This window comes from Neofelis nebulosa, chromosome 15, assembly GCF_028018385.1.
Source record: "Neofelis nebulosa isolate mNeoNeb1 chromosome 15, mNeoNeb1.pri, whole genome shotgun sequence".
NCBI classification, from domain to species: Eukaryota; Metazoa; Chordata; class Mammalia; order Carnivora; family Felidae; genus Neofelis; species Neofelis nebulosa.
The window spans coordinates 42,982,089-43,009,501 of NC_080796.1; the positions used below are offsets into that span (position 1 = coordinate 42,982,089).

The 27,413-nt window shown below is 39.1% G+C and overlaps 1 protein-coding gene across 4 annotated transcripts in view; it reads left to right on the forward strand.

Annotated features, from left to right (window-relative positions):
• Window positions 1-27,413, forward strand: part of CRB1 (crumbs cell polarity complex component 1) — a 208,654-nt gene that overhangs the window by 164,150 nt on the left and 17,091 nt on the right. For 2 of the 4 annotated variants that reach the window (XM_058700132.1, XM_058700135.1), the window contains 3 exons: window positions 1,746-2,652; window positions 5,257-5,385; window positions 9,704-9,830. In XM_058700132.1, coding sequence (XP_058556115.1) covers window positions 1,746-2,652; window positions 5,257-5,385; window positions 9,704-9,830 — 1,163 coding nt within the window. The remainder of the gene's footprint in view (window positions 1-1,745; window positions 2,653-5,256; window positions 5,386-9,703; window positions 9,831-27,413) is intronic. The other 2 variants (XM_058700133.1, XM_058700134.1) reach the window with 2 other exon arrangements.

The following is a 27,413-nucleotide window of genomic DNA, read 5'->3' on the forward strand; positions in this document are numbered from 1 at the left end:
AGTATATGTAACAGCAAGTAAAAAGCCTGATTTGGGAACAAGTTTGATGTCTTCAAAGAATGGCAAGAAGTTTTTGTGGCTGTAGCATGTGAATAAGGAAGAGGGTTCTAGCAAATGGAATTGAATAGTTAATCAAGAGTCAGATCGCAGACACTCTTGCAGGCCACGTTTAGGATTTAAGATGTCTTTCTAGATGCGATGGTAACCAAAGGAGGTCTTGAGCTAAGGAGTGATTGCTCTATTGATCTGCAGAATGATAGAAGCAGACACACAGAGAAGTAATTCGAATAGCCTAAATCTGGGGTTCCTGGATGGCTCAGTCGATTAAGCATCCAACTCTAGACTTCGTTTCAGGTGGTAATCTCACAATTTGTGAGATCAAGATCGAGGCCCATTTTTCGCTCAAGGTTTCTCTCTCTCCCTCTCTCTCTGTCTCAATAAACAAACAAACAAACAAACAAACAAACAAACAAAAGGAATAGTCTATATCAAAAAAGTTGGCAGTTGGCTGTGGTGCCCCACAATTGAGGCAAAGACAGCCTTTTAAGGTCAATCTTTACCAAAGAGTGCCAGAAAGTGAGAATCAAGAATTGACCACTACATTGAGTAACCCAGAGGTCATTGTGACTTTGACAAGAGTGGCTTCAGTGAAGTGACTGGCACCAAAAGCCAAGTGGCATGTAACTAAAAAGAAAACAGGAGATGAGAAAATGGAGACAATGAGAATATAGAACTATTTGGAGAAGATGTGCTGGGAAAGGGATAGGGAATTAAAGAAACAGTGGGGTGAGGGGGAGGTGAGTAGTGCTTTTGGGTCTTGCTAATTTTTTATTTTGTAAGTTTGGAGCAGTTACAGTATATTTCCATGCTGTTGGGAAACAACCAAAAGGGAGGGAAAATGATGAGGCACAGAATCGCTTGGTGGGGGGAAAGCCCCACACATCTGATGTCAGAAGTGCTGTGAATGTGGAGGTCATGTGAGAGGAAAGGAGACCACCCAGGAGGTGGAGAACTGGGTTTTCTCTACTCAAGTGAACAAGGGTAGGTTTTTCCAACACCCCATCCAAGGTCCACTTCTCGTTGTGCATTGGGTCCCACTCATTGTCACCTTTCTTAGACATTGTTTCAACATGTAGCCTCTTTTCGATGGAAAAGAAATGTAGTTTTGGGTTTTGGTATCAAACCATCCAGTTCTGGCATTCTGGTCTTATTATTTATTTTCTTTTCTTTTTTTTTTTTTTTTTTAATACTTATTTATTTTTGAGATAGAGAGAGACAGAGCATGAACAGGGGAGGGCCAGAGAGAGAGGGAGACACAGAATCTGAAACAGGCTCCAGGCTCTGAGCTGTCAGCAGAGAGCCCGACGTGGGGCTTGAACTCACGGACCGTGAGATCATGACCTGAGCCGAAGTCGGACGCTTAACCGACTGAGCCACCCAGGCGCCCCCTGGTCTTATTATTTATTAGCCACATGACTATGAAAAGATTATTTAACTTCTATGAGTCTCAATATCTCCTTTTATAAAATGAGGGTGATGATGATGATGATGATAATAATAATAAACTTTTGCTCCAGAATTCTGTATTAGAAATAATATAAAAAGAACCAGCACAGTGCCTAGCACATATCAAGCAATCAATACATGATGGTAGTAACAGGATGATCATTAATATTAATAAAGGTAATGAAGCCAACATGACAGATTTTATAAAGTTGCTGATTGGTGTTGCCTTCTCTCTTTAGGTATTGCAAATGCTGTTTTTAATGCACAAAGCAGTGAAATATTATTCAGGAGCAATGGGAATATTACCAGAGAACTCACCAATATCACATTTGGTTTCAGAACAAGGGATGCAAATGTGGTCATATTGCACGCAGAGAAGGAGCCTGGATTTCTTAATATTAGCATTCAAGATTCCAGATTGTTATTTCAATTGCAAAGTGACAACAGTTTTTATATGTTGAGTCTTACAAGTGTGCAGTCCGTGAATGATGGCATATGGCACCAAGTGACTCTTTCCATGACAGACCCACTGGCCCAGGCCTCCAGGTGGCAAATGGAAGTGGATAACCAAGCACCTTTTGTGATCAGTGCAGTTGCTACTGGAAGCCTCAACTTCCTGAAGGATGATACAGACATTTATGTGGGTGACCGAGCTGTTGGCAATACACAGGGCCTGAAAGGGTGTCTCAGTACAATAGAAATCAGTGGCATTTATCTCTCTTACTTTGAAAATGTTCATGGTTTCACTAATAAACCCCAAGAAGAGCAGTTTCTCAAAATCTCTATAAATTCAGTGGTTACTGGCTGTTTGCAGTTAAATGCCTGCAACTCCAACCCCTGTTTGCATGGAGGAAGTTGTGAAGACATCTACAGCTCTTATCACTGCTTATGTCCCTTGGGATGGTCAGGGACACGCTGTGAACTCAACATCGATGAATGCTTTTCAAACCCCTGTATCCATGGCAACTGCTCCGACAGAGTGGCAGCCTATCACTGCAGGTGTGAGCCTGGATTCACCGGTGTGAACTGTGAAATGGATATAGACAATTGCCAGAGTCACCAGTGTGCAAATGGGGCCACCTGCATCAGCGACACCAATGGCTATTCTTGCCGTTGTTTTGGAAACTTCACAGGAAAATTTTGCAGGTGAGCATGAAGTTCATATAAGGCTTGGCCTTCGGAGCTATGCTCTACATTTTCCTCGTCAAATTGGAAAGCTCTCTCCTCAGCTGTGCATATGTAGGCTGTGCTGAGCAGGAGTGACATGAGTCCTTTCCATCACAATTTGGTCATGTAGACAGGATCTCACACGCTGGGATGTTCTACGAGGAAGAATGGTAGTGTTTTGACCAGACCTCTTTGTTAGAATATGTTTCATGAACTGCAGCCTCAGAGTTTGGCTGCCTTAAGGCCTCAAGGAGCAAAATTTTTTACAATAAATCCAAAAGTTCAGTTTTAGTATTATTTGAGGAAGCAGGACTCCTACCCCTGAAACAATGCCCTTGGCTGTTTCAGGCAGGAAAACCTTGTATGATCTTGAAAAGACTATGCAAAATTATCATTTCGAGAAGGTGAAATCATGACTCTCAAATGTAAATGAACATGTCTTCGTGTTTTTAAGTCATTAATTAATAAGGAAAACCAGTAAGATATAAAAACCGGGTCAAATGACAACCTAATTATTTACATATATAATAATTATATATATTATTATAATCCACATAAACATAAATATGTATATAAATAGAGAGGAGAAAATGAAGTTACTAATAAATGCAAAACTATTTAATCTCCTATAGGGCAATACAATTAATATTTGAAACTATCTTTTCTATACTGTGAAAATTGTAGCACTGCAGACAAATTCATTTGCATTTCAATGACCAAGATCCATTTGTACTAATGTCATTTTCTGCAGCTTACAGAGCTGTAAAATAGTTTAGTAAAGAAAATCTAAAACATATAGACTATAAAATCAAAGAAAGTTAGAGGGTCCTTTATATAATGCCCAACACTCCACTGAAAGAATACTCAGTAATATCTTTTGCCCATTTCGACGTATTTCACAATTTTTTCTAAAACTACAAAAGCGGTGTTTTAATTCTAGTAACTACCTCCATTTCATGTTACATAAATAGAAATAAGAATCAATATTTTCCAGCTAAGTCACATTGCTTCAACATTTCCACGTAAGTAGACTTCATTATTGTTTTTCTAACTCATACTGCTTTTAAATTCACTAAACAATTGAGTCATTATGGGGAGGTGAGAAGGTTGTTAATAACAAGTAATACATTCCCAGACTTTGGCAAGAACACCTGGAGTGGGTTGGCAGCCTGTAGGCATTACACTAACTCAGAGGTGGTACCCTAATGGGATGAATCTCCTAGCAGACAGAACACATAGCCGTACCTGTAAGAAAATGTATTTATCTCCACAACATTTATTGTTGTTCAGAACCTGTGAAGGCAAGGCACCGTATTAGGTGTTAAGTGTTGACATTCCAGTTATGTGTCACTTCCCATGAGTTAACAAGGACTCATTTGCCAACAGGCAAACTGCCTGCTTAAAAGCAAAAGACATTCAGGATCAAAATTAATAGTATTGCCACAGTGACTTGGGATAAGTAAAGTAAACATATATACCCCAGTAACTAGTTCTCCAGTACGTTTTTCCTGCCTAATTTATCAAAGTCAAGTTCTCAAAGATTAAAGTTCTCAAAAGTACCTTCTAATGAGATTCAAACCTTGTTTATTAAACGTAAGATGTATACAAAGCTTCACATTTGCATTGCTAATTGACCTCTTTCAAAGCTGGTTGACATTTTTGGTTCTTTTGAAAAGTCCTTATGATATTTTCTTTTTAAAGTCGAATTGATTAGCTCTTATGGGAAGAGACACACTTACCGTCATACAGGCTAATTTCTCCATATTAGCTGCAGCACACACAACACGACAAAATTAAATTCATCTTATATCTCCTGAACATTAATTATGTATCAGATACCATGCACAGTGGGTCAAAGGACCAGCACAATACCCTTAAAATCTTTTTAATCAATCCCTTCACACCCGTGGATCTTGTGCCTTGCAGTCAAGTTCTGCTTAGTTTCTAACAATTTGTTCTGCCTTTCATAAGGATTCCTTAACAGGTACAGCTTTGTGGTTATACAAAAGAGCCACACTCTGCATTCGCATGTAGTTGCCACTGAGTGCCATACACAATCCTCCCAGATGGATTTGGCTTGCGTTCCACTAAGCTATGAATCATTATATAGGGAACAGCAAGTGTTGGCAGGGCAACAGGAGTTCAGCTCTGAAAGCCTACAGAGAAATCGCATGAATGCGTGGGTACCAGACCGCTGTCCTGGCTTTCCTGGCCTTTACAGAGATGCAGTTTTCCTTTGGCCTGTGTTGATTTATTAGCAAAGCAGCAGCAAAACAAGCTAGAGCAAGTTTCTTCCCACCCCTAAATTTATTGCCACCCCACAGCACAGATCTTATCTCACCAATGAAAACTGTGTAGAAATGGAAGATATATAGCTATGCTTGTTCTAGCACCCTCCAGCAGGAGCTGTTTACTAAAAGAAAGAGATTTGGGTATAATGTAGCACCATTAAGCATCTGTAGCTCAGCCAGCCTGAGTACTTAATTAGTTTGGCATTGACTCCATATATGAACTTTTCCAAAAAGTTTTCTTGAATGAAATGAACAAGATGAACAGCTGTGGCTGTTACTTTTATCTCTCTAGACACACGAGATTACCCTCAACAGTCTGTGGGAATGAGAAGACAAATCTCACTTGCTACAGCGGAGGCAACTGCTCAGAGTTCCAGGGCGAATTAAAATGTCTGTGCCCGCCAGGTTTTACTGGGGAATGGTGAGTCACATTAGAACTTCATAGAAGAAAATTCTGGGCTGAAGAACAGGGGGATTATTCAAAGTTGATTTCTCTAATTTTTCATCTCAGTTCCCATAGGAAAATCCATGCTGAAATATGAAATTTGACTCCAACCAGAGTCAAATAATTAAAAAAAAAAAGAAAAATTACAGTTTAGGTCAAAGTAAAGAACACTTTATTAGCCACGACTTCAAATAGGAAAATATGTCTTTGAAAAAATGTGGTATTTTTCTTTCTGATAAGTACTTCTGGATTCATGTTTCTTTCCCACTACCTCTCATACATGATGCAAATATAGTTGTTGTTGAAGTAAAGTAAAAATATACCTGAAAGATTGCCTCATAGAATTACCTAGAACCCTACAAGTGTATATACCTTACCCATGAGAGTCTGTCTTTCCCAGAGAAACCCTTCAACAGTTCTTCACATAATATAAGGATTGGTGATACGGAGTTGGACAATGGCTTTAGACAGTCTGTGGCTGGCTGAAAATGTAGGCAAATTTAGATATGTGTTTGACTAGCTGAAGATGAGGTCAAAGATAAGAAAAAGGGACATACTTCACAGCTTTTATCAGATTCTCAAAAGGATCAGTGTCCCCAAAATGATTATAAACCAGGGTTCTATAGGATATAGATGCAGACCTCTATAGAAGCAGATAATAATTAACCATTTGTTGAGCACTAAGTCGTGCATCTTATAAGTGTTATCCCTACTTGTTATTTATTTATTTTTATTTTAGAGAAAGAGAGAGCACGTGAGTGGGGTAGAGGGGCAGAGAGAGAGAGAGAGAGAGAGAATCTTAAGCAGCCTCCATGCACAGCACAGAGCCCAATGCAGGACTCAATCCCACAACCCTGGGATCATCACCTTAGCCAAAATCAAGAGTCAGATGCTCAACTGACTGAGCCACCTAAGCACTTCTATCTCTAGGTGTTATTATTTCCACTTTTCCTTTACATAAACTGAGGCTGAGGGATTAAGTTACAGGTCAGATGTATCCAGGTATATGCTGCAGAAGGGTTGAGCTGCCTTCAAAGCCTGTGCTCATCTTTTGAATGTGCTCACCTAAATGAATAAATCTATGTTTGCAACAATTAACAGAAAATGGAAAAAGTGCTCCTTCATCTCATATGCCATTCAGGATAAGATAGTAATTTCTGACCAGAATTCCTGCATTGAACAGATTGCATAAATTAGAATACAAAGCACTTGACAATGAGATTTTGACTGATTAATTTTTCTCAAAAGAGTAGTTAATAAAATAATAGATATATTTGTGCTCCGTGACAATTACAGTTTTGAATTTTCTCTTTTCCAGCTGGCTCTTTGGGCACTACACAGATTCAGCTCTTTTGCCTTTTTACAAAACAGCAGGCAGTCTAGGATATACTTACATTTTGCCCTTTCAACGTTCAATGACAAATCGAGTTCCTGCCTTTACAGTCTGCTTCCAGTGGTTGGCTCTAGATGGCACGGGCAGTCCAAGCATATATGTGCATCGACAGACATAACCTTGGATCATATTCTACTTTTTATGGTACCAATTTTTACCATGCCACATATTGCTAACACAGAGACCATTCAATTGGCCTCCAATTCCATACACCTCTGAAATAGTGCAAATATTTCCTTATCCTAAATTTTGAAGAATTCTTTCACTATATTTAAGTGCTGGTTATTCCCTGCCTCAGTGTCACAACTTAATGTCACATTAATGTTCAATGGCACAATGCATAGACTCATCCAAAGCCTTGGATGATTTTCCTCTGCTATTCATACATTATGCCTATTTACAACAAACATTTCCTTTTCCTCCCACATTTGTTTAAAAAAATAATCTTTAAAAATGGGGTGGGGAGAGAACACCTGAGTGGCTCAGTCAGCTAAGTATCCAAGTGTTGATTTTGACTCAGGTCATGATCCCGGGGCCGTGGGATCGAGCCCCACATTGAACTCTGCACTGCCAGCACAGAGCCTGCTTGGGATTGTCTCTCTCCTCTGTCTCTGCCCCTCCCCTACTCATGCTCTCTTTCTCTCAAAATAAATAAATAAACATTAAAAAATAATAATGGGGCACTTGGGTGACTCAGTCGGTTAAGCATCTGACTTCGGCTCAGGTCATGGTCTCACAATTTGTGGGTTTGAACCCCACATCAGGCTCTGTGCTGACAGCTCAGAGCCTGGAGCCTGCTTCAGATTCTGTGTCTCCTTCTCTCTCTTCCCCTCCCCCTCCCCTGCTCATGCTCTGTCTCTCTCTCTTGAAAATAAACATTAGAAAATTAAAAAAAAATATATTGCATTTAAATGCAAATTATTGGGGTGCCTGGGTGGCTCAGTCGGTTCAGCATCCAATTCTTGATTTCGGCTCTCATCATGTCTCATGGTCATGAGATCAAACTCTTGTGTTGAGCTATCCAAGACTCTCTCTCTCCCTCTCCCTCTACCCCTCTCCTGCTCACACACACACGTGCACACTGTCTCTGTAAGTAAGTAAGTAAGGAAATAAATAAATAAATGCAAAGTATTTGTTTAAAATGTGGTAAGAAAAGGAAGCTCCAAGTTTTCTTTCCTCTCCCAAGACTCTTTCATCTGGATAAACTTCTCTGTGGCAAATGGATTTCTAAAAGAGTGAACACGTGCTCAATAGCTTCTGTACTTTTCAAAGTCCTTAGGCATCGTTAGTTAATTCGTTGCATGTTAATGGATTTATTTATTTTGATTTTCCATGTATTAATTAACCTCTAATGAAAGCTCCAATAATGTTTATAAGGAATATGCATGTGTGATACACCATTTAGTTCCAAAGAGAAATAGATAAGAAATGGAGAAAGAGTAGCTGGAAGAGGCCTGGAAAATACTAGATAATCTCTGAGGGCCTAGGGGAATGTGACTTCCATAACGCCAAAAGATATTGAAAAGCTGTCTTCCTGCAAATTGCCTCCTCTTCTGCCTGGCTAACCCCCCAACTTTATAGTGTCATCCTGGCAGGTTGTAAATGATGAATGGTGTGGACACTCTGGTCCACCCAGGACGGAGTGCTTGGCAGGCTCTCGCAAGTTGTCAGCTTTTGTTCAGATCTAATCGGAGAAGTCTCCTTCCAGGCCAGAAGCCGGAGCCAAAAAGGGAAAACAGAATGTCTCAGCTATGCTTGGTATCCAAGGGGATAAGGAGCTGTTTTTCTGGGAAGAAATCTTTTTCTTTTTTCCTTTATACCTTGGGTTGGGCCTCCCCACTCACCCCTTCATTTCTCTTCATTTTAAGCCTAGTGATTAGCTGATGATTCATGCATGCAAGTGATACCTTTTGGGAGGTAGGGAATGAAAAATTGTTGACATTACGCTTCGACATTGTAAGCTTCTCTTTAGGGATTCTTGAAGCTAACATTTGATATGAATTTCCCAAAGTAAAAGAGATGCCTTAGTTACTGCTCTATCCTGAGACCTAACAGCGTGTTTGGCGAATGGCAAATGCTAAATACATATCTACTGAATGACTGCATGAGTGGCTGGCGAATTAATCGGTGAATATACGGAAGAACAAGTTGTTCCATAAATAACAAGAGTAGGTGAAAGATGACAGCATCCCAGGGAAGAGGAAAATTTCAATACACTTTTTAGAGTTGCTATATCACTTGTTTGGGAAAACTTGGCTTTTGAAAGTCGTTCTGACTATTTAAAAATGACACTTAGCTATGAAACATATTTATTAGCAACTGAAATTTTCTAAATATCTACTTTTGCTTTTTGTTAAAAAAAACAATGGGATTCCAAAGGAAAATAATCCAAAATCTCCCAGAATAAACCAATTCCCCCCCTAGTTTTGAAGGACTTTCTTTCCCCCCACAGCCTGAAGGCCTGGATTCATTAGCATCCTCGCAGCCGGAGCCTGGGCCTGCTCTGTATCCTCCAGGTTGGCAAATTCAGCCTCACCCATGGTTCCTATGTGCCCCCAATAAACTGACCCACAAGTGGCAAAGACCCTAATGCTCTTCAAGAACAAACTGGTTTATTCAGTTTTTTCTTGGTTTCTAACTATTTGCACCTGTTTTCTCATTCTAATTGTGTGTGTGTGTGTGTGTGTGTGTGTCTACAAATCGTTTCCCTTAAAAACAAAATTTGTTACGGGAATTTTAAGGAATATCTCCCCCATTATTAGGAATATGTAAGTTGCGTGGCAACTGGTAAATGAGACTGCACTGTTCCAAGTAGGTGAGGTGAGTTTTTTCCTTTCCCCATTTCACAGCCAGTTTGCTCAACAAAGACCAAGGCTTCTGCTGGTTCTGTTTATTTTCAAGGTGTGAAAAGGACATCGATGAGTGTGCCTCTGATCCCTGCTTCAATGGAGGTCTGTGCCAGGACCTGGTCAACAAGTTCCAGTGCCTCTGTGATGTCGCCTTTGCTGGTGAACGCTGTGAGGTAGATGTGAGCGGACTCTCCTTTTATGTCTCTCTCTTACTCTGGCAGAATCTCTTTCAGCTTCTTTCTTACCTCATTCTGCGCATGAATGATGAGGCAGTTATTGAGTGGGGTGAACCGGAAGATTATTAACATTCATTTGGACATTCCCAAACTTAAAAGCCGTTGAATTTCAAGAAATGCCTTGACTTGTTTTAGATTCTGAAAAAGAAAATAAAAAACTAACTACCTTGAAAATCAAAATAAATTCAAGGGCTAATTAAGCGATCACAAGCATAATATGAGAATAGCAAGTATTTACCTATTTCAGCTATACATGTAAAAATTTTTCTTTTTTTAAAGTTTATTTTATTCATTTTGAGAGAGAGAGTGTGTGTTGGGAAGGGAGGGGCAGAGAGAAAGGGAGAGAGAGAATCCCAAGCAGGCTCTGCGCTGTCAGTGTAGAGCCTAACTCAGGGCTTGAACCCATAAATTGTGAGATCATGACCTGAGCCAAAACCAAGAGTTGGGCTCTTAACTGACTGGGCCACCCAGGCGCCCCAAAAATATTGTTCTTAACATAACCAGAAACATCTCATCATTGAGTGTACTCAGTAAGATACGTTATCATTCTGAGTGCTTCCATATGTGAATGACCACTATGCTAAGATCACATTTTCTCCCCATTCCACTGCTGTGTGGACTTCTGTAATGTTAGTTGCCTCATTCACCCTGATCCTAAGTCATTTATATTCTTTCATTCCCATCTATTATTCATGACCTGACAGTTTTAAAATTACCGATTAAACTATTTTTCATACCCGTCTATGTTTTAATATGTTGTTATTCAAATACTGCTTCGGATGCTGTGTCTCCCTCTCTCTCTCTCTCTGCCCCCTCCCCCACTCACTCCCTGCCTCTCTCCCTCTGAAAAATAAATAAACATGAAAAAAAAATTTTTTTAATGAAATGTTGCCAACCCTCTGGTAAGTTAAAAAAAATATATATGTATATATATATTTGTATATGTATATATACATATACATATATATATACATATATATATACATATGTATATGTATATATATATGTATATATATATGTACATATATATAAAGAGAAAGAAGGAAATCACACGAAATCCCTAAAATATAGAAATAAAATTTTCTGGTATAATTGGTATCAAAACTCAAGTGATAGCTCACCAGTGTGATTTCTGATTCCCCAAAACCTCTCCTCCAATAGAATGACGCATAAGCACTATTTCCATTTCTTTTTCCTACAATACTTTCTATTCAAATAGAGTAACTTTCTGCTAATTGTTTATAAATCTATGAGCTTGCTGACATTTCTATCAAATGGACTGACTCGAATTGTTTTTCAAGGCATATTTAATTTTAAAAAGTACTATTGTATATCCATACACCAAAAATATATATTATAAAACTTGATTTCTTGGAGGCATGTTTTTCTAAAATTTACAAGTAAATGTGTCATCTTTGAGTATCTTTCTGAAAAAATAATAAAAGCATATGGAAGGTGTGGAAAGTACCTTCCATAATTAGAATATATTTGGCATTATGTTTTGTAAATATATACCTGAAATGATGGATCTACTAAGTCTACTAAGTTAGTATATTAACTAATGAGATATGCAAAAATTATTTATTTATTAGCTTTCATAGAGTAAATAAAATAGTAATTTAGAAAATGCTTTATTTGATATGTTTAATTGCTTCCACTGGCATGTTAGCATTTCTGCTAAATATCTTTGTATGGATGTCCCCTTCCAAAGGAGACATTGTGTTCATTTAAAGGGAAAGTGGTTTGACCCTATGAATTAATTTAGAAAGCGACTACAGTAACAGTGACCAGACAAATATAATTGTGTAAATGTGTCTATGTCTTTAGGAGCTGCCCTGGTTTGAAAACATGGGGGTGATTTAGCCATCAGGTGATAGCCAATACTCATTTATTCCCAATTGTTGTTTTTTTTTTAAAAAACTTGTTTTTCTGTGGAAATGACCAAGGAAAACCTAAATATACTACTCAAAACAAATCAAAACAAAAAGACAAAATGGTATACTCTAAAAGCAAATGAGATGTGTTCAATTTTATTTTTCAATAGCAATAGAACGTTTTATGCAGAAAATTCCTATCCTGTAGAATACTGGCAGTCATTTCAAACTAGAAGCAATTGATTTTGAAGTCTTTCCTTAATCCCTATGCCTTTCCCTCACATTCAGGCAGCATGCAGACTGCTGTCTCAGATGGATCTGTTCCAAAGTTAGACTTTGTGACAAGAGACTTGGGGAAAACCTTCATCAATATTTGCATTCCCAAATATTTGAAGTAAACATAAAGTAGATTATGGCCAAAACTCATACATACAGTTTTCACATTGACTCCTTTTGGACATTCCTGTAAGGATGTACTTACAGGCCATTACAATGTGATTTGTTACCTTCCAAGTATATTTGAGTCATTCACAAACTCTTTCTCTGTAAAATTCTGATCTCTGTTGTCACTGTAACTGTCAATTGCTTTTCTATTTTCCAAATGTCTTGTCATGAGATTTCTGACTTAAAACAAAAATACTTTCCTTTTTCTTGTTATTCTTTTGTGTTTTTAATTGCATTGTGTGTGATTATGGCTTTTACATATTTACACAGAAAAATAAAACTCGTTCCTGTATCTCTACTTCTCAGCCTCTGACAACTGTCTTCATTTTCCTTGACTGTGTCTTGCATGCAAAGATGTCCACAAGCCAGGCATGCACATATGTGTGTTTGTGCGTGCGCACACGCGCGCGTGCGCACACACACACACATCACATAATGAACACAGAATTGAGGTTTCCTCCCCAACACGTGTCCCTGCAAGTAAATACCTTCAGCCATCAAAATCAAGGTCCCATGTACTTTCCCTGTCTGGTTAGTATTCCTCTAGTTGACATTCTAGAATTGATCATATCCCTACTTATTTTTACTATTGGTTTACTTTGCCCCCATAGTAGACTTGGTTCAACCTGGGTCCCAGGAGGGGCTATCTCACCTAAATGATAGAAATTCACACAAACTCCTCTACAACAAGTTTCTGAAACAGAACCTGTATTTAGTTGAATACCAGATAATTTCTTTTTGCTTATTTTTAAGATTTGATATCGGAACTAAACAAGGCTCTGTCTCTGTTTTTGGCCGTGCCTCTTCCTTCTTTGTGTGTGTGTGCCTGAAGAATGGTTTTCATTACCCTCCTTTTTAGGGTGTAGGGGAGTAGGGAAAATAGGAACGTTTGCAGAAATTAGCATTTTGGCAACATGAAGAAATAATTAAATTCAGGTAACACTGAGGACAATAAAAATCTCCCACCTTCCAAAATCTTCACCAAATTGTGTTTAAAGATCCTTTTGCCATTTCTGAGTTTTAAAATCGAAGTTATTCAGCTTAATTTTGCAGAACGAAAATGGAGTCTTTTTTGGAAATGGTGAGACATAAAACTTGAGTTTAGTGATGTAGATGGGAAACCAGTGAAGAAAACAAATCTGTGTTGTTCAACTACAAAAATTACTACTAATATGGACTATTTCACTTCTCTATTTTTTTAATCGATGCAACAATAACTTAACAAATACCTCCCATGTGTGATGCTCTGGATTAGGTACTGAGAATACACGTGTAAATTAGACACAGTGCTTGCTCACAACAAATTGAAGGTCTGGTTGAGTTTGTGGACAAACAGTGAAGGAGAGTTCCTGCATCAGCGTTGGGCTGAAACTAAGCACCAGCTGTAAAGGAGCACTTAGGAGCGGCTTTTTTGCCCAGTCTTAAAGGTGGATGTGGAAGGTCAAAGAAAGCCTAAAACCTAAGCTGGGATTCAAAGGTAAACAAGTGTCAAGGTGTGGCAGGAGGGATGGAACAGTAGAGACTTGTTTCTGGCAGAGGGGGCTGCAGAGGGCGTAGGGTGGCTGGAGCCTGAAGTGCAGTGGGAACACAGTAAAACCGAGGCTGTAGAAGAACTGAGTCCTTGGAAGTCAAATCACTCACTGTGGCATTTCTCTAAAATTAATGGGGAGTCCTTAATGGGGTTCGATCAGAAAAGTAGCATGATCATACTTGCACTTTAGAAACATCAGCCGGGCTTCTGTGTAGATGAGTTAAAAGAAATGCAAGACTGGGCCCAAAAAGACACATTTAGGAGGCTGTTACAGTAAACACAAAGGCAATGTAGAAGAGGGGTAAATTAACAAAATTTGAATCTATAAGACCTACCTCATGATTGTTCGGAGAAGGTGTAGTTCTGAGGGGATACTCCAGTTAAATTTTGTGAATATTATTTAAAAATATTTGTTGACTTAAGGGACCCTTGGGTGGCTCAGTCAGTTAAGTGTCTGTCTTTGGCCCAGGTTATGATCTCATGGTTCGTGGATTCGAGCCCCGCATCGGGCTCTGTGCTGACAGCGCAGAGCCTGGAGCCTGCTTCGGATTCTGTGTCCTTCCCTCTCTGCCCCTCCCCCACTTACACTCTGTCTCTCTTTCTGTCTCAAAAATAAATACACTTTTTAAAAAAATAAAAAAGTAAAAATATTTGTTAATTTAATAAATGAATATGTATAAGGTTCAGTGGGATATCCAAGTACAGTTATTAATCAGTGTGAATACTCCAGTCTGGAGTTCAAGAGATATAGCTGAGTTGGGTGTATAAATTTGGGAGTCATATTATAGATCTGTTGACCTTTTGTATTCCATTCTCCATATCTATAATGCACTTGCATTTTTTTCTTAGTATTTTTTCCAGTTTTACTGAGATATAAATGACATAGAACATGTGTAAGTTTAGAATGTGCAAGTTGCCAATTTGACACACTTACATGTTGCAAAATGACTACCACCATAGCCTTTGCTAACACCTCCCTCTCATCACATAATTACCATTTCTTTCTTTTGTGTGTTTGTGTGTGTGTGTGTGGTGAGAACATTTAACATTTACCATCTATTAGCAACTTTTTAAAGTTTATTTATGTATTTTGAGAGAGAGAGCTTATGTGTGAGCAGGGAAGGGACAGAGAGAAAGGGGAGAGAGAGAGAGAGAGAGAGAGAGAGAGAGAGAGAGAGAGAAAGAGAGAGAGAGAGTCCCAAACAGGCTCTGCGCTGTCAGCACAGAGCCCCATGAGGGGCTGGATCCCGCAAACCATGAGACTATGACCTGAGCCAAAATCAAGAGTCGGACACTTAACTGACGGAGCCACCCAGATGCCCCTCTTAGCAACTTTTAAGTATGCAGTACAGTAGTATTATGCACTATTAGATGCCATGCTGAATATTAGATTCCCAGAAGTCACTCATCGTATAACTGAAAGTTTATACCCTTTGACCAGCATCTCCCCATTCCTCACCCTCAGCACCTAGCCACCATTCTACTCTCTGCTTCTATGTTCTGTTCGGTGTTTTTAGATTGTACATACTAGTGGGATCATACAGTACTTTTTATTTTTTGTCTGACTTATTTCACTTAGCCCAATACCCTCAAGATCCAAATGGCAGGATTTAATTATTTCTTGTGTGGAACAGTGTTCTATTACACTTACATACCAGATCTTCTTTATTCATTCATCTGTTAGTAAACATATAGGTTGTTTTCATACCTTGGCTATTGCAAATAATTCTGCAATAAACATGGGAGTGCAGCTATGTCTTTGAGATAAGGGTTTCATTTCCTTTGGATATATATACCCAGAAATGGAATAGCTGAATCATACGGTAGTTCTATTTTTAATTTTTTAAAGAATCTCCATACTAGTTTCCATAGTGTCTGCACCAATGTACATTCCCACCAGCATGCATCAGGGTCACCCTTTCTCTACCTCCTCCCCAACACTTGTTATGTCTTGTCTTTTTGATGACAGCCATTGTGACGGGTGACATTGTCACTATAGTTTTGATTTATATTTCCATGATGATTAGTGATGTTGAACACCTTTTCATGTGCCTGTTAGCCATTGATGTGTCTTCTTTGGGAAAATGTCCATTCTGTTTCTCTGCCCATTTTTAACTCAGATCAGGGGTATTTTGCCATTGAGTTGTATGAGTTCTTTATACATTTTGGATATTAACCCCCAATCAGATATGATTTGCAACTATTCTCTTCCATTCCATAGGTTGACTTTCATTTCATGGGTGGTTTCTTTTGCTGTGTGGAAGCTTTTTAGCTTCATGTAGTCCCACTTGAATACTTTTGCTTTTATTGCCTTTACTTTTGGTATCAAATCCAAAAAAATCATTGCCAAAACCAATATCAAGGAACTTACACCATAAGTTTTTGTCAAGGAATTTCACAGTGTCAGGTCTTACACTCAAGTCTTGATCCATTTCGAGTTGATTTTTCTATATGGTGTGTGAAAGGAATCCAGTTTTATACTTTGGTGTGTGGCTATCCAGTTTTCCCGACACCATTTATTGAAAAAATAATCCTTATTTTTGGCTTCTTTGTCAGAAATTAATTGGCCATAGAAGGGTGGATTTATTTCTGGGCCCTGGATTCTTTTTCATGTGTCTATGTGTCTGTTTTTATGCCAAGCCCATCGTGTTTGACATCAGGAAGTATGCCTCCTCCAGCTTTGTTCTCTCTTCTCAAGATTGCTTTGGCTGTTCAGGGTCTTTTGTGGTTCCATATAAACTTTAGGATTGTTTGTTCTATTTCTACGAAAAATGCCATTGAAATTTTGATAGGGATTGCATTGAATCTGTAGATTGCTTTAGGCTTGACATTTGAACAAAATAAATTCTCCCAATTCATGAGCACAGAATATCTTCCCATTATTTGTATCTTCTTCACTTTTTTTCATTCATATTCATAGTGTTTAGTGTACAGGTCTTTTACCTCCTTGGTTAAATTTATCCCTAAGTGTTTTATTACTTTTGATATTATTGTAAATAGGATTATTTGTTAATTTCGGATAGTTTGTTATTGGTGTATAGAAGCACAGCTGCTTTTTGTATGTTGTAAACCCCTAGAAGTAAACATAAGAAAAGAGTTTTATGATATTGGTCTTGGCAATGATTTCATGGGTATGGCACCAAAAGTACAGATAACAAAAGCAAGAATAGATATCTAGAACTACCTCAAACTTCATATTTTCTGCACAGCAAAAGAAACAATCAATTGAGTGCCTTTATCTTTCAGTCTGCTAATGTGATGTATTACACCGGTTATCCATTTAGAGAGCCCAGTTCATGCTTGATCTCACCAATCATGAAATCATGATCTAAGCCGAAATCAAGAGTTGGACACTTAAAATGACTGAGCCACCCAGGCGTCCATACATCCTACATTGATTAATTTTTATATGTTGAACTGTCCTTGCATCCCAAGGGTAAGTCCCACTCTATCGTGGTATATAATCCTCTCAATATGCTATTAATTTTCTTTTCTAGTATTTTTCTAAGATTTTTGCATCTATGTTCATCAAGGATATTGGCCTATGGTTCTCTTTTCTTGGGATGTCTTTGGCTTTTGTGTCAGGGTAATGTTGACCTTATAAAACGAGTTTGGATATTTGTCTCCACTTCAATTTTTTTTGAAGTGTTTGAGAAGGATTGCAGTTAATTTTTCTTTAAACGTTTGTTAGAATACATATGTTTTCACTCTTATGTGGATCCTGAGAAACCTAACAGAAGACCATGGGGGAGGGGAAGGAAAAAAAAGTTAGAGAGGGAGGGAGCCAAACCATAAGAGACTCTTAAAAACTGAGAATAAACTGAGGGTTGATGGGGGGTGAGAGGGAGAGGAAAGTGGGTGATAGGCATTGAGGAGGGCGCCTGTTGGGATGAGCACTGGGTGTTGTATGGAAACCAATTTGACAATTTCATATTAAAAAAAATGTTTGGTAGAATTTACCAGGGAGGCTATCTGGTCCTGGGCTTTCTTTGTTGGGAGGTTAAGTTACCACATTTCTACCACCCCAATAATTGTTATGAAAGGTAGAAAAGGAATAGATGATACTGTTGAAATTGTTAATAATGAGACACACTTGCACAGCTTTCGATTTTAGAGGCTCTCATATTTGTAAGTCCAGTTTTTCCCCCTCATGATAACTCTAAGAGGCATTATTATCTTTATTTTAAAGATAAATGAATAGAGATTTAAAGTGGTCACCTGAATTTGTCTGGACCAAGTATCTGAGAAGCATCAGAACTAGGGTGTATCCACACCATTTGTTTCCAAGTCTAATGCTAAAGAAAGGTTTGAGGTCTCTGAGTGAGGAGCCAAGAAAGGGATGTTGTGGCAATTAGCAGGAATTTCCCTGTTACTGTGGTCCAAACTGGTCAAAAAAATATGTTAGCCGTCGTCAAGAATGGTTTGGAAAACCAAGTAACAACTCCTTTCCAATACAACCCTAAATTTGTGGTGCCTATAGCTTGTTGCCACATCTCTCGAAGGAACTGTCACAAATAGAGACGATAGTGAGAATAACTAGAATACCCGGAGAGAGAAGATTTGAGGAGCGAGCAGACATGTCTAATCGTTAAAGTTACTCTTTATCTCGGCTAAGTGAAGGGTCTGAACGTACGTGCAAACTGATGGAGGGCCTGACTGAAGGAACCTGTTCAAAAAGTCCCAGAATTCCGGGATGGGAAGCATTCATTGAGACCTTGTAAGTCTACCAAGTAATAGGAAATTCCCCTTCACACTACAAAATTTATAGAACTCATTAAACTAAGAGAGGAAAGCAGAAAGTAAAAATAAACTCAGCAGGGATTTGGAGTCATTTGTGAATGACAGAGTCACAGATGGTTTCTGAGAGGGTGAGAGCCGTGCTTGCTCATAAAGGCTGATGTCAAGGATGATGCCAACTGGCCCACATTCTCAGGCTTCTGTAAGAACAGAGCACTGGCCAGTGACACAGGAGGCTTCCTCTCTCTAGCAGTTTCTTTGTGCTCTCAATTTGGCCTTCAGGAAAGAGGTACCCAGAACGACATTCTCTACAAATTATTATTTTAAAAAGCACTGTCACTTATCGCTGAGTTTCCACTAATTAGCATTCAGGAAGGAGTAAATATAGCATTAACATAAAAAACGGTTCTGGAATGTTATTTTGATGTATTTCAATCACTGAAATCAGGTCTGATTCAGTTCACTCATCTGTTTTCCTTTCATCTTTTCACACATTATTAAGACTTCTGCTTCACCAAGTATAATTAATGCTCTTCATTTCTTAATGTGAGGTCATCACCACCAGCTTCACAGAATTCATGTAACATAGACTTTCACCTTCAGCGCACATTTCTTCATGTGTCCAAAATAAAACAGAAACAGGTGATGGAGAGTGGGGCTCCGGGATGAGAGGTACAACTGGATTGGTTGGTGTTAAGCCACAGACAACTTCGAGAAACAACCAGACTGAAGTTTGTCACCAAACTGACTAGCTAACCAAATCAAACAGCTTTTTTAGGTACCTGTCAAATTAATCTCATCATCTTTTAAATCTCCCTGATGGGATCACTGCATTGCTATAATACTGGACTTTGTGGAAATTGGTGTTTAAAATATTTATTCATCCATTTGTCCACTATTTATCAAGAGTCTGCTCTAGGCAAGTCTCTGAGCCGAGCATGGGGAGCAACCAAAATGTACACAAAAGTTGTGTTCTTGCTCTCCAAGAGCTTAGGCAGGAGAACTGACTTCCGTGTGTAGCCCCGCCCATAGAGTTTTATAATTTTGTAGATCATGAAGATACTTGACATGTTCCTTTAATGATGTATGTTGGTTATGACAAGGGTGACTGCATTATTTATTATTTGACTGGAGTATTATGAGAGTGAAAGCAAGAACTATTAATAATCATGCTGGGACAACAACCTAAACTGATATTGTTCTGTGCAAACTGAGTTATATCCTAGTTATTGCCCAATGGGGACTGCATTATGTTTCACTGGATACATTTCCATTCTCTTCAAAATGTAGTTGAAATTTATGATAGGTAATTTCAGAAATTACGTGTACATGATACAACCAATTAGTTGGCCAAGTGACTCAAAGCAAACAATGAAGTCAATTGCATCTTGTTAGTTATCATTTTCTTGAATATTCTCCATTGTTCTATACTCAAGAAGAACTCTGGCATTGGCTCGATATATTAAGAAAAGAGTGGGGCGCCTGGGTGGCTCAGTCAGTTGAGCGTCCTTGGCTCAGGTCATGATCTCGTGGTTTGTAAGTTTGAGCCCTGCGTCGGGCTCTGTGCTGACAGCTCAGAACCTGCAACGGATTCTGTGTCTCCCTCTCTCTGCCCCTCCCAGCTCACGCTCTGTCTCAAACATAAACATTAAAAAAAGTTAAAAAAAAAAAAAAAAAGAGTAGTGATCAACCAAACTGAAAATTTCTGGTATGCAATTGAATACCATGCTGTTGTCTAGTTGAACGTGGCACAAATTTAATTTTTCCTATTTTTTCATTTTCATTAATGGGGCGTGTATATTCTTATATAATATGGCTTTTCTTCTTGAATGACTTATATTGTCATTAGGAAATGAGACTTCGGCTCATTGAATCCATTGCTGATCTTTTTTGTAAGACTAAATGGAATGACTTGTAGAAAACTAGGTACACTCTGGGGAATTTAATATATGAAGAAATTTAAATATCAAGATAACTCACTTAAAATTAGTAATTTTTTAATATATTATTTCTACTTAAAACTTTCATGACTCATAATATATATTTATGGATATATGCAGATTATTTTCTTAACTTTCATGAAGACAAGAAAAATTCTTTATTTCTAAAGGGCATAAAGTTATCTTTTACTCACAGTGATAACTTCTGAATCACAGAGTGTTTCATGTAAACTGTAGAAATCTATCAGAAACTAATCACATACAGAAAAGAAGCAATATATTAAATACAACTCATCCAAAAACAAATAGGCTATTTACAGTAAAGTATATTTGATCATTTGGAAAGCACATTCATGATCGTCTCATTGTCTCCCTGAGTGTAATTTAGTTCCACATGTGGCTCTGAGTATATATTCCTTATACCCATTTCCTGTAATATTTCTTTGATAATCCTATGCAGATAGCAAGATTATGTTGTAAAAGAAAACCGAGGTACCAGTATATTTGTTATTCAAAGTTGCAAAATACATCTTAATGCCTGATAAATGACTGAAATCACTAGTTGATATCTAACAGGAAAAATTACATTTTTTTAATTAAAAAAATTTTTAATGTTTATTTTGAGAGAGAGAGAGAGACAGAGTGTGAACGAGGGAGGGACAGAGAGAGAGGGAGACACAGAACTCAAAGCAGGCTCCAGGCTCTGAGCTGTCAGCACAGACCCCGATGTGGGGCCCAAACCCATGAACTGGGAAATCATGACCTGAGACAAAGTCAGATGCTTAACCAACTGAGCCACCCAAGTGTCCCAAAAGTTATGTTTTAAAACTAAAATGTTTCTTTGAATTTTTTAACAGCCAGCACCATGTTATGTATATAATAGATACTAAATAAATATTCACTAACTTACCGATATAATGAGCAAAGTGCTTTTGAGGTAAGTTCAAAGTGGCAATTTCTCACTTAGAGAATTGTGTGTGTGGGTATATATTCAACCTGTCCCATAGTTATTGAAATTAATGAAAGTGATAGTACATGGTACATACAGAAAGTTGGCCCATTTTTTCCAACCAATTTTGCAAAATGAAAAAGGCAAGTCTTGGTCATTAGTAAGAACTTTGGTAATGAGATTGTCTTAAGGATAAGTGAGCCACACTCTCCATTAGGGGAACATTTCCATCCAAGAATCAAATGCACAGAAGCCCTATTATTTATGCTGAAGTGGAATTTGATACAGATCGCCCCTATCCTGAGCCAATCCCAGAGGAAGTTTTTTTTTTTTTTTTAATTTTTTTTTAACGTTTATTTATTTTTGAGACAGAGAGAGACAGAGCATGTATGGGGGAGGGTCAGAGAGAGGGAGACACAGAATCCGAAACAGTGTGCTGAGCTGCCAGCACAGAGCCTGACGCGGGACTCGAACTCACAGACCGCGAGATCATGACCTGAGCTGAAGTCGGCCGCTCAACCGACTGAGCCACCCAGGCGCCCCGAGGAAGTTTAGATCCATAAAGACACGGGCTCACACCTGTAACATAATCATCTGGACTCCCAAGGACGCTCTCAGAGCAGCCCGCAGGGATATATTTAATTTGACTTCCTTTTTGCATTTAGAAAAGCATTACATTCTATCAGATGGACAGAGCCCCTCAAGATCTAAGCGACTGAGAAGAGAAGCGTCATTTCTCTTCAAAGATGGATATGGTTGAATTATTAAAATCATGTCCTGTTAATTCATCTTCTCTAAAGCAAGTAAGAGCCCACCACTGTTGCAATTTTGAAAAAATGACATTTTATTTATTTTCCTTAAGTTTAAGAGAGAGAAGAAGAGGAGGGGGACGCAAGGAGAGAGGAAGAGAGAGAGAATCCTAAGTAAGCAGGCTCAGCACTGTCAACATGAGCCTGATGCGGGGCTCAAACTCACATACCCATGAGATCGTGACCTGAGCTGAAATCCAGAGTCACATGCTTCACCGACTGAGCCATTCAGAAGCCCCAAAAAAAAGACATTTTAAAGGATATGTTGCTCATTTCTTTTGGAGCCTTAAATCCTTATTTCATTCCTCTTTGCCTGGTCAAATGTGTATGTTCTGAAAACTCGCCAGGGAAGCATTCCTTGCTTCTCTCCCCTACCCAGTCAGTGCTGGGAGTGTCTTCATGTTTCTACACCATGCTAAGTACACCTCTATCATAACGCTTCATATTTGTGGAGGGCTCACACTGAGCCAGGCATTATGCTAAAGTCATTACACACATTGTCTTCTTTATCATTCACAAAAGTCCCAAGACAGGAAATCGTATTTTCCATGTTACTGATGAGAGCACAGAGTCAGGGAGCGGTCAAGCACGTTTCCCAAGAATATCCAGTTCAGAAGTTGAAGGACATGAATTCACATTGGTGGGGTATGTGTACCTCTGACCAGTAAGCAATACGGCAAAAGTCTTTATTTACTTGTCACCTCGTCCTCCATCCTGGGAGCTACAGAAAGGTGGACAGAATGTCTCGTTTAACTTTGTAATTTCAGTGCCTGATAGAGCAGATGCTTCAGTATTTACTGAAGGAGTAAATGGATGGATGAACGGTATGTAGTGTGCACAGAGAAACTCTGGTGTTGCCAGAGGTGGGGAGAAAAGAAGTTTCACACAGAAGATATATGATCCTCAGGGGCTCCTGGGTAGCTCAGTCAGTTAAGCCTCCAACTCTTGATATCGTCACAGGATGTGATCTTGCTCTAGTGAGATCCAGCCCTGAGCCAGGCTCAGCGTGGAGCTTGCTTGGGATTCTCTCTCTCCCTCTCTCTCTCCCTCTGCCCCTTTCCTGTTCGTTCCCCCCCCAAAATAAATAAATAAACATTAAAAAAGTATACATGATCCAAGTCTTAAAGAATAAGCAGCAATTTTCTTGGCAAAACAAAACACACATTTTCCCTTGATGTGTTTTTGTTGTGTTTTGTTTTGTTTGTTTGTTACCAAATTGTTAATTATATTGATTTTCACTGAAGAAATTAAGTCACAGATAAAGTTGTGTGCCTGTTAGCAAAGAGAGCTCTGAATGCCCAGGTTCTTATTCCTACTATAAATATCACAGTACGTATATAATTGTCCACTGCTTTGGTTGATTATTCGTTCTTTACACAACTGAGTTTTTATATTTGAAAAGGAAACCTGGAAAATCACTGTCAGGACATACACTTCCATACGGACCAGTGAGCAAGGCTTGGAGATAGGAGAGATGGGAGGAAATTGATGGCACTGGCCCCAAAAAGATAATCAACATCACCCAGATTGTTGAAGAGGCCCTAAGCAATGAGAGACGAAAATATGCTTAGGAAAAATAGGTGGTGCCAGGAGAAAAAGGAGGATCCAGGAAAGAGCTAGAAGAATTTATAAGTAGAAAGAGCCCTGCGGCAGCCACAGGTGTATAGGGAGGTAGACAGAATTAAATGGTATTTCCCCAAGAGCACCATCAATGAGACCAAAACGTACCTTTTTTTTTTTTTTTTTATAAAACCACTTGTCAGAAAAGCCTTACAGGGGCTCCTGGGTGGCTCAGTCGGTTGAGCGGCCGACTTCGGCTCAGGTCACGATCTCCAGGTCTGTGAGTTCAAGCCCCGCGTCGGGCTCTGTGCTGACTGCTCAGAGCCTGGAACCTGTTTCACATTCTGTGTCTCCCTCTCTCTCTGACCCTCCCCCGTTCATGCATCTGTCTCTCTCTGTCTCAAAAATAAATAAACGTTAAAAAAAAAAATTAAAAACAAAAAAAAAAAGAAAAGCCTTACAAAGACATCTCCAAATGTTCTCCCTTTTCGAAATTCAACCGAGCCTGAAGGATTTGTGCTGTCCACTCCCACCTCCTCCTTGCCAATTCATCCTCCTGCTAAGCCACCTTCCCTGCACTAACTGTCCTGTGGGATGAGCCCACGTTCTGGGCCTCTCCACAGGAAATGCAGTGTTCGGTCTTCACAAGTCCCATGGTGGTGCCTAGAGCTGCCTGAGTCAACGCCTTCCACCCATCCCCTGCAACTGTAAGAAGGAGAATATCTTCCCAAAGTAACCACTCCGCCCACACATTCGTTTCAACAACATGTCTGACAATGGGTAGGGCACAGGGAGAGAGGGCCAGAGCAGGGAATCAGGTCAATGTAATATATAATCCCAACTGTAATCATTTCAAGGAAACTACAATCTAGTTTCAGAGGGAAAAAAAAGACATACTGGAGACCACTAATCCCTAATGTCGTTCCTGAGTGAAAAGCACAGTATGAATTCACATAATTTTGGTGACTATGAGCTGTTATAAGAGGAGAAGTTTTCCTGGAACATATGGGAATGAAGAGAGCCCATGAAATATGGGACAGATTATTTGGAGGACAGAAAATGGGAGAGCATTCAAGAGAGACAAAGGTCATGAGTAAAGATGTGCTAGTGGGGAAAAGCTTGGATTACATGAAGTACAGAGAGTAGAGAGGCCTGCCTAGAACAGGGAGACAGTGCTGGGAAATAATGGGATATAAAACTGGATGAATGAAGGGTAGGGCTAGATTGTAGATTAAATCGCCCAGGTGTCTGCTAAAATCCAGCCAGAAAAGGAAGAGTCATCCCATAATCCTGTGAGTTCGGCCTGCACCATGGTTTCCTCTGAGCTATTTCCTATCATTTGGGATTGCATGTGAGTCGGCACTCACCTTCTCACCAGAAGGGACCTTGCACCATAAAAAAAAGCAGCTTTCTTCAGTGATGGTTTTACTTAATTAATGAAAGCTTTCCCCTAAGAAAGCTCTCTTAGACTTACTCTTCCCTATTGGATACGAATTATTCCTTGTTCTAGAAATTCTTTTTTCTTTATAATGCTGTACAGACAGGGAGTTTTCCTTGAGCAGATTTTGGGGGGCAGTGGTGGAGGTTGTTTTTTTAAACTAGTTTATAAAAAGACAGATCTGCTTTAGCCCAATTTTGTGTTTCTGCTTATTAAAAGTTTTCTGTAGGCATAGTTTTGTTCCTAAGTCTTGCTTTAAAGCGCCTTTTTTTCCCCCCAACTTCATTTGAATCTTTCTAAAGTTCTTATTCATTAATTGAGGATTTTCAGGCCTGTGATGTTTTGGTCTGAGGAGGTTCAAGTATAATCAGATTAAGTCTGATTCCATTTTCACTGAAAATGGAGCCGATTCCCTAGTCCAACAGCACTGAAAAGGAGTCTTTGGGGCAATATATTGATGCTGTTATTTTTTTCATTGTCTTTAAGTATATAAAATCAAGAAATACATTTACTCACCTAAAGCACTGCCTCACTGAGCAGATCCACAGAAGATGCACGCTATACCTAGCAGTAGGTGGACTGAACATTTTTGCGACTAAGGCAATTCATTTTTAAAGCTAAGGAAGCCGGAAGACTGAAAGTGACCCATTCACTGCCCACGGGGAGTCAGCCGCCGAGTGCACAGGAAACCCCCCTGCTCAGGCCTCAGGCGACCAGGATTCTTCTGCTACTGTTGTGCCTTCTCTCAGAGTGACCAAAAGTACCCAGCGCGCGATGCCTCATTGAATCCTAACCACTGGTAGTGGTGTAATTTCCAATTCACAGATACAAAAACTAAGGCCTAAGCAAATTAATGAATCATTAACTAAAGAGGAGTCATGCAGTTTCCTAAACCCAAAGCCTCATCTTTCTCTCTAATACACAATCTTATTTCCTTTCCTAATCTATAAAATCTAAACACTTAAGAGACTGTTTTCGAGCAGACTGCCCTACCTGAAAATTTTAGAAATGTTAATATTTCTTAATCATAAAATGAGTGTTAAAATAAGGACCATTACAAATGATTTACAAACACACAAGTTTTTCATGAAACCAGTTATACCCAGGGAACTCTGTGGAATCTTTTGAAGAATAGTTCTTGGGGAGCAAATGAGGAAAGAGACTATAAATCTGCTCTGTGCCCCCAGTAGGATCCGGTATCTATTTATTTTTGCCATTAAGTCCTGTGGATGCTAAAGATATTAACAGCTGGCAGTATGTAAATTATACTAATTTGCTGCTTCTTGAGGTGAAAGGTTGTGTGCATTTGGGCCGATATAGCTCCATTGCCACTTAATCACCATTATAAATGCTCTTGAATTACAGAAACCAACATAAGCACCTTGAATTAAATATTTATTTGCAAACTTTAAGTAATAGCAGAGAGCTTCACATTCAACCTGGTGGGGTGAGCTGAAGAGGTACAGGTTCTGTAGAACTGTATCTAATTTGTCTTCTGCCTTGAGACAGAAATGGTGGTGTATTTCACAGAATCCCTGACATGGCTGGGGACTACAGGCCACTGCTCCTTGGAGCGAGAAAATGTACACCTTTGTAAAGAGGCATTCTGCCATGTGAAGAACCCGGATGCATTATGAGAACCATGAAGGTGCATATACATGAGGGCAAAACGTCTAAGTGGCTACCTGTTAGGAGAAAATACTCTGTGAGAGAAGCGTAGGCTGTGTGTTGCATACTGACTTACAGAACACAGTTGACCAGAGCAGGACATCCCAAGGACACCAGCCTTGGTTCAATTCTCTTTTAAGGATTTGTTCACTGATTTATTCATTCCCGGGAACACAGATTGGAATCAGAATCACAAGTTGCTACTACCGTTTTAGTTCCAAGCGTGAGCCAGATTGGGCTTAATGCATGGATCTAGATAGAGCTTTCCTCTCTGCCTGGCGCATATACCGATTATCACCTGGATAGATCACGAGCCGCTCATCGTTTGTGTTGAGGGGTCTGTTTTTGCATTTGTTTTGCATTCGTGTCACATTTATTTATTTTATACCATTTAATTTATCGGGTTGGCTCAAAAAAATTTGAGCACGTATGATATGTCATGACCCTTGAAGTTGACAGAGGAGAGAAAGACAATATATTCTGTTTGCATATACTTTTCCAAATATAGAACGGTATTGATCTTGAAATTATACATTAGAGCAGAAGTATAGTATGCCATGAATTGTAGACATCCAT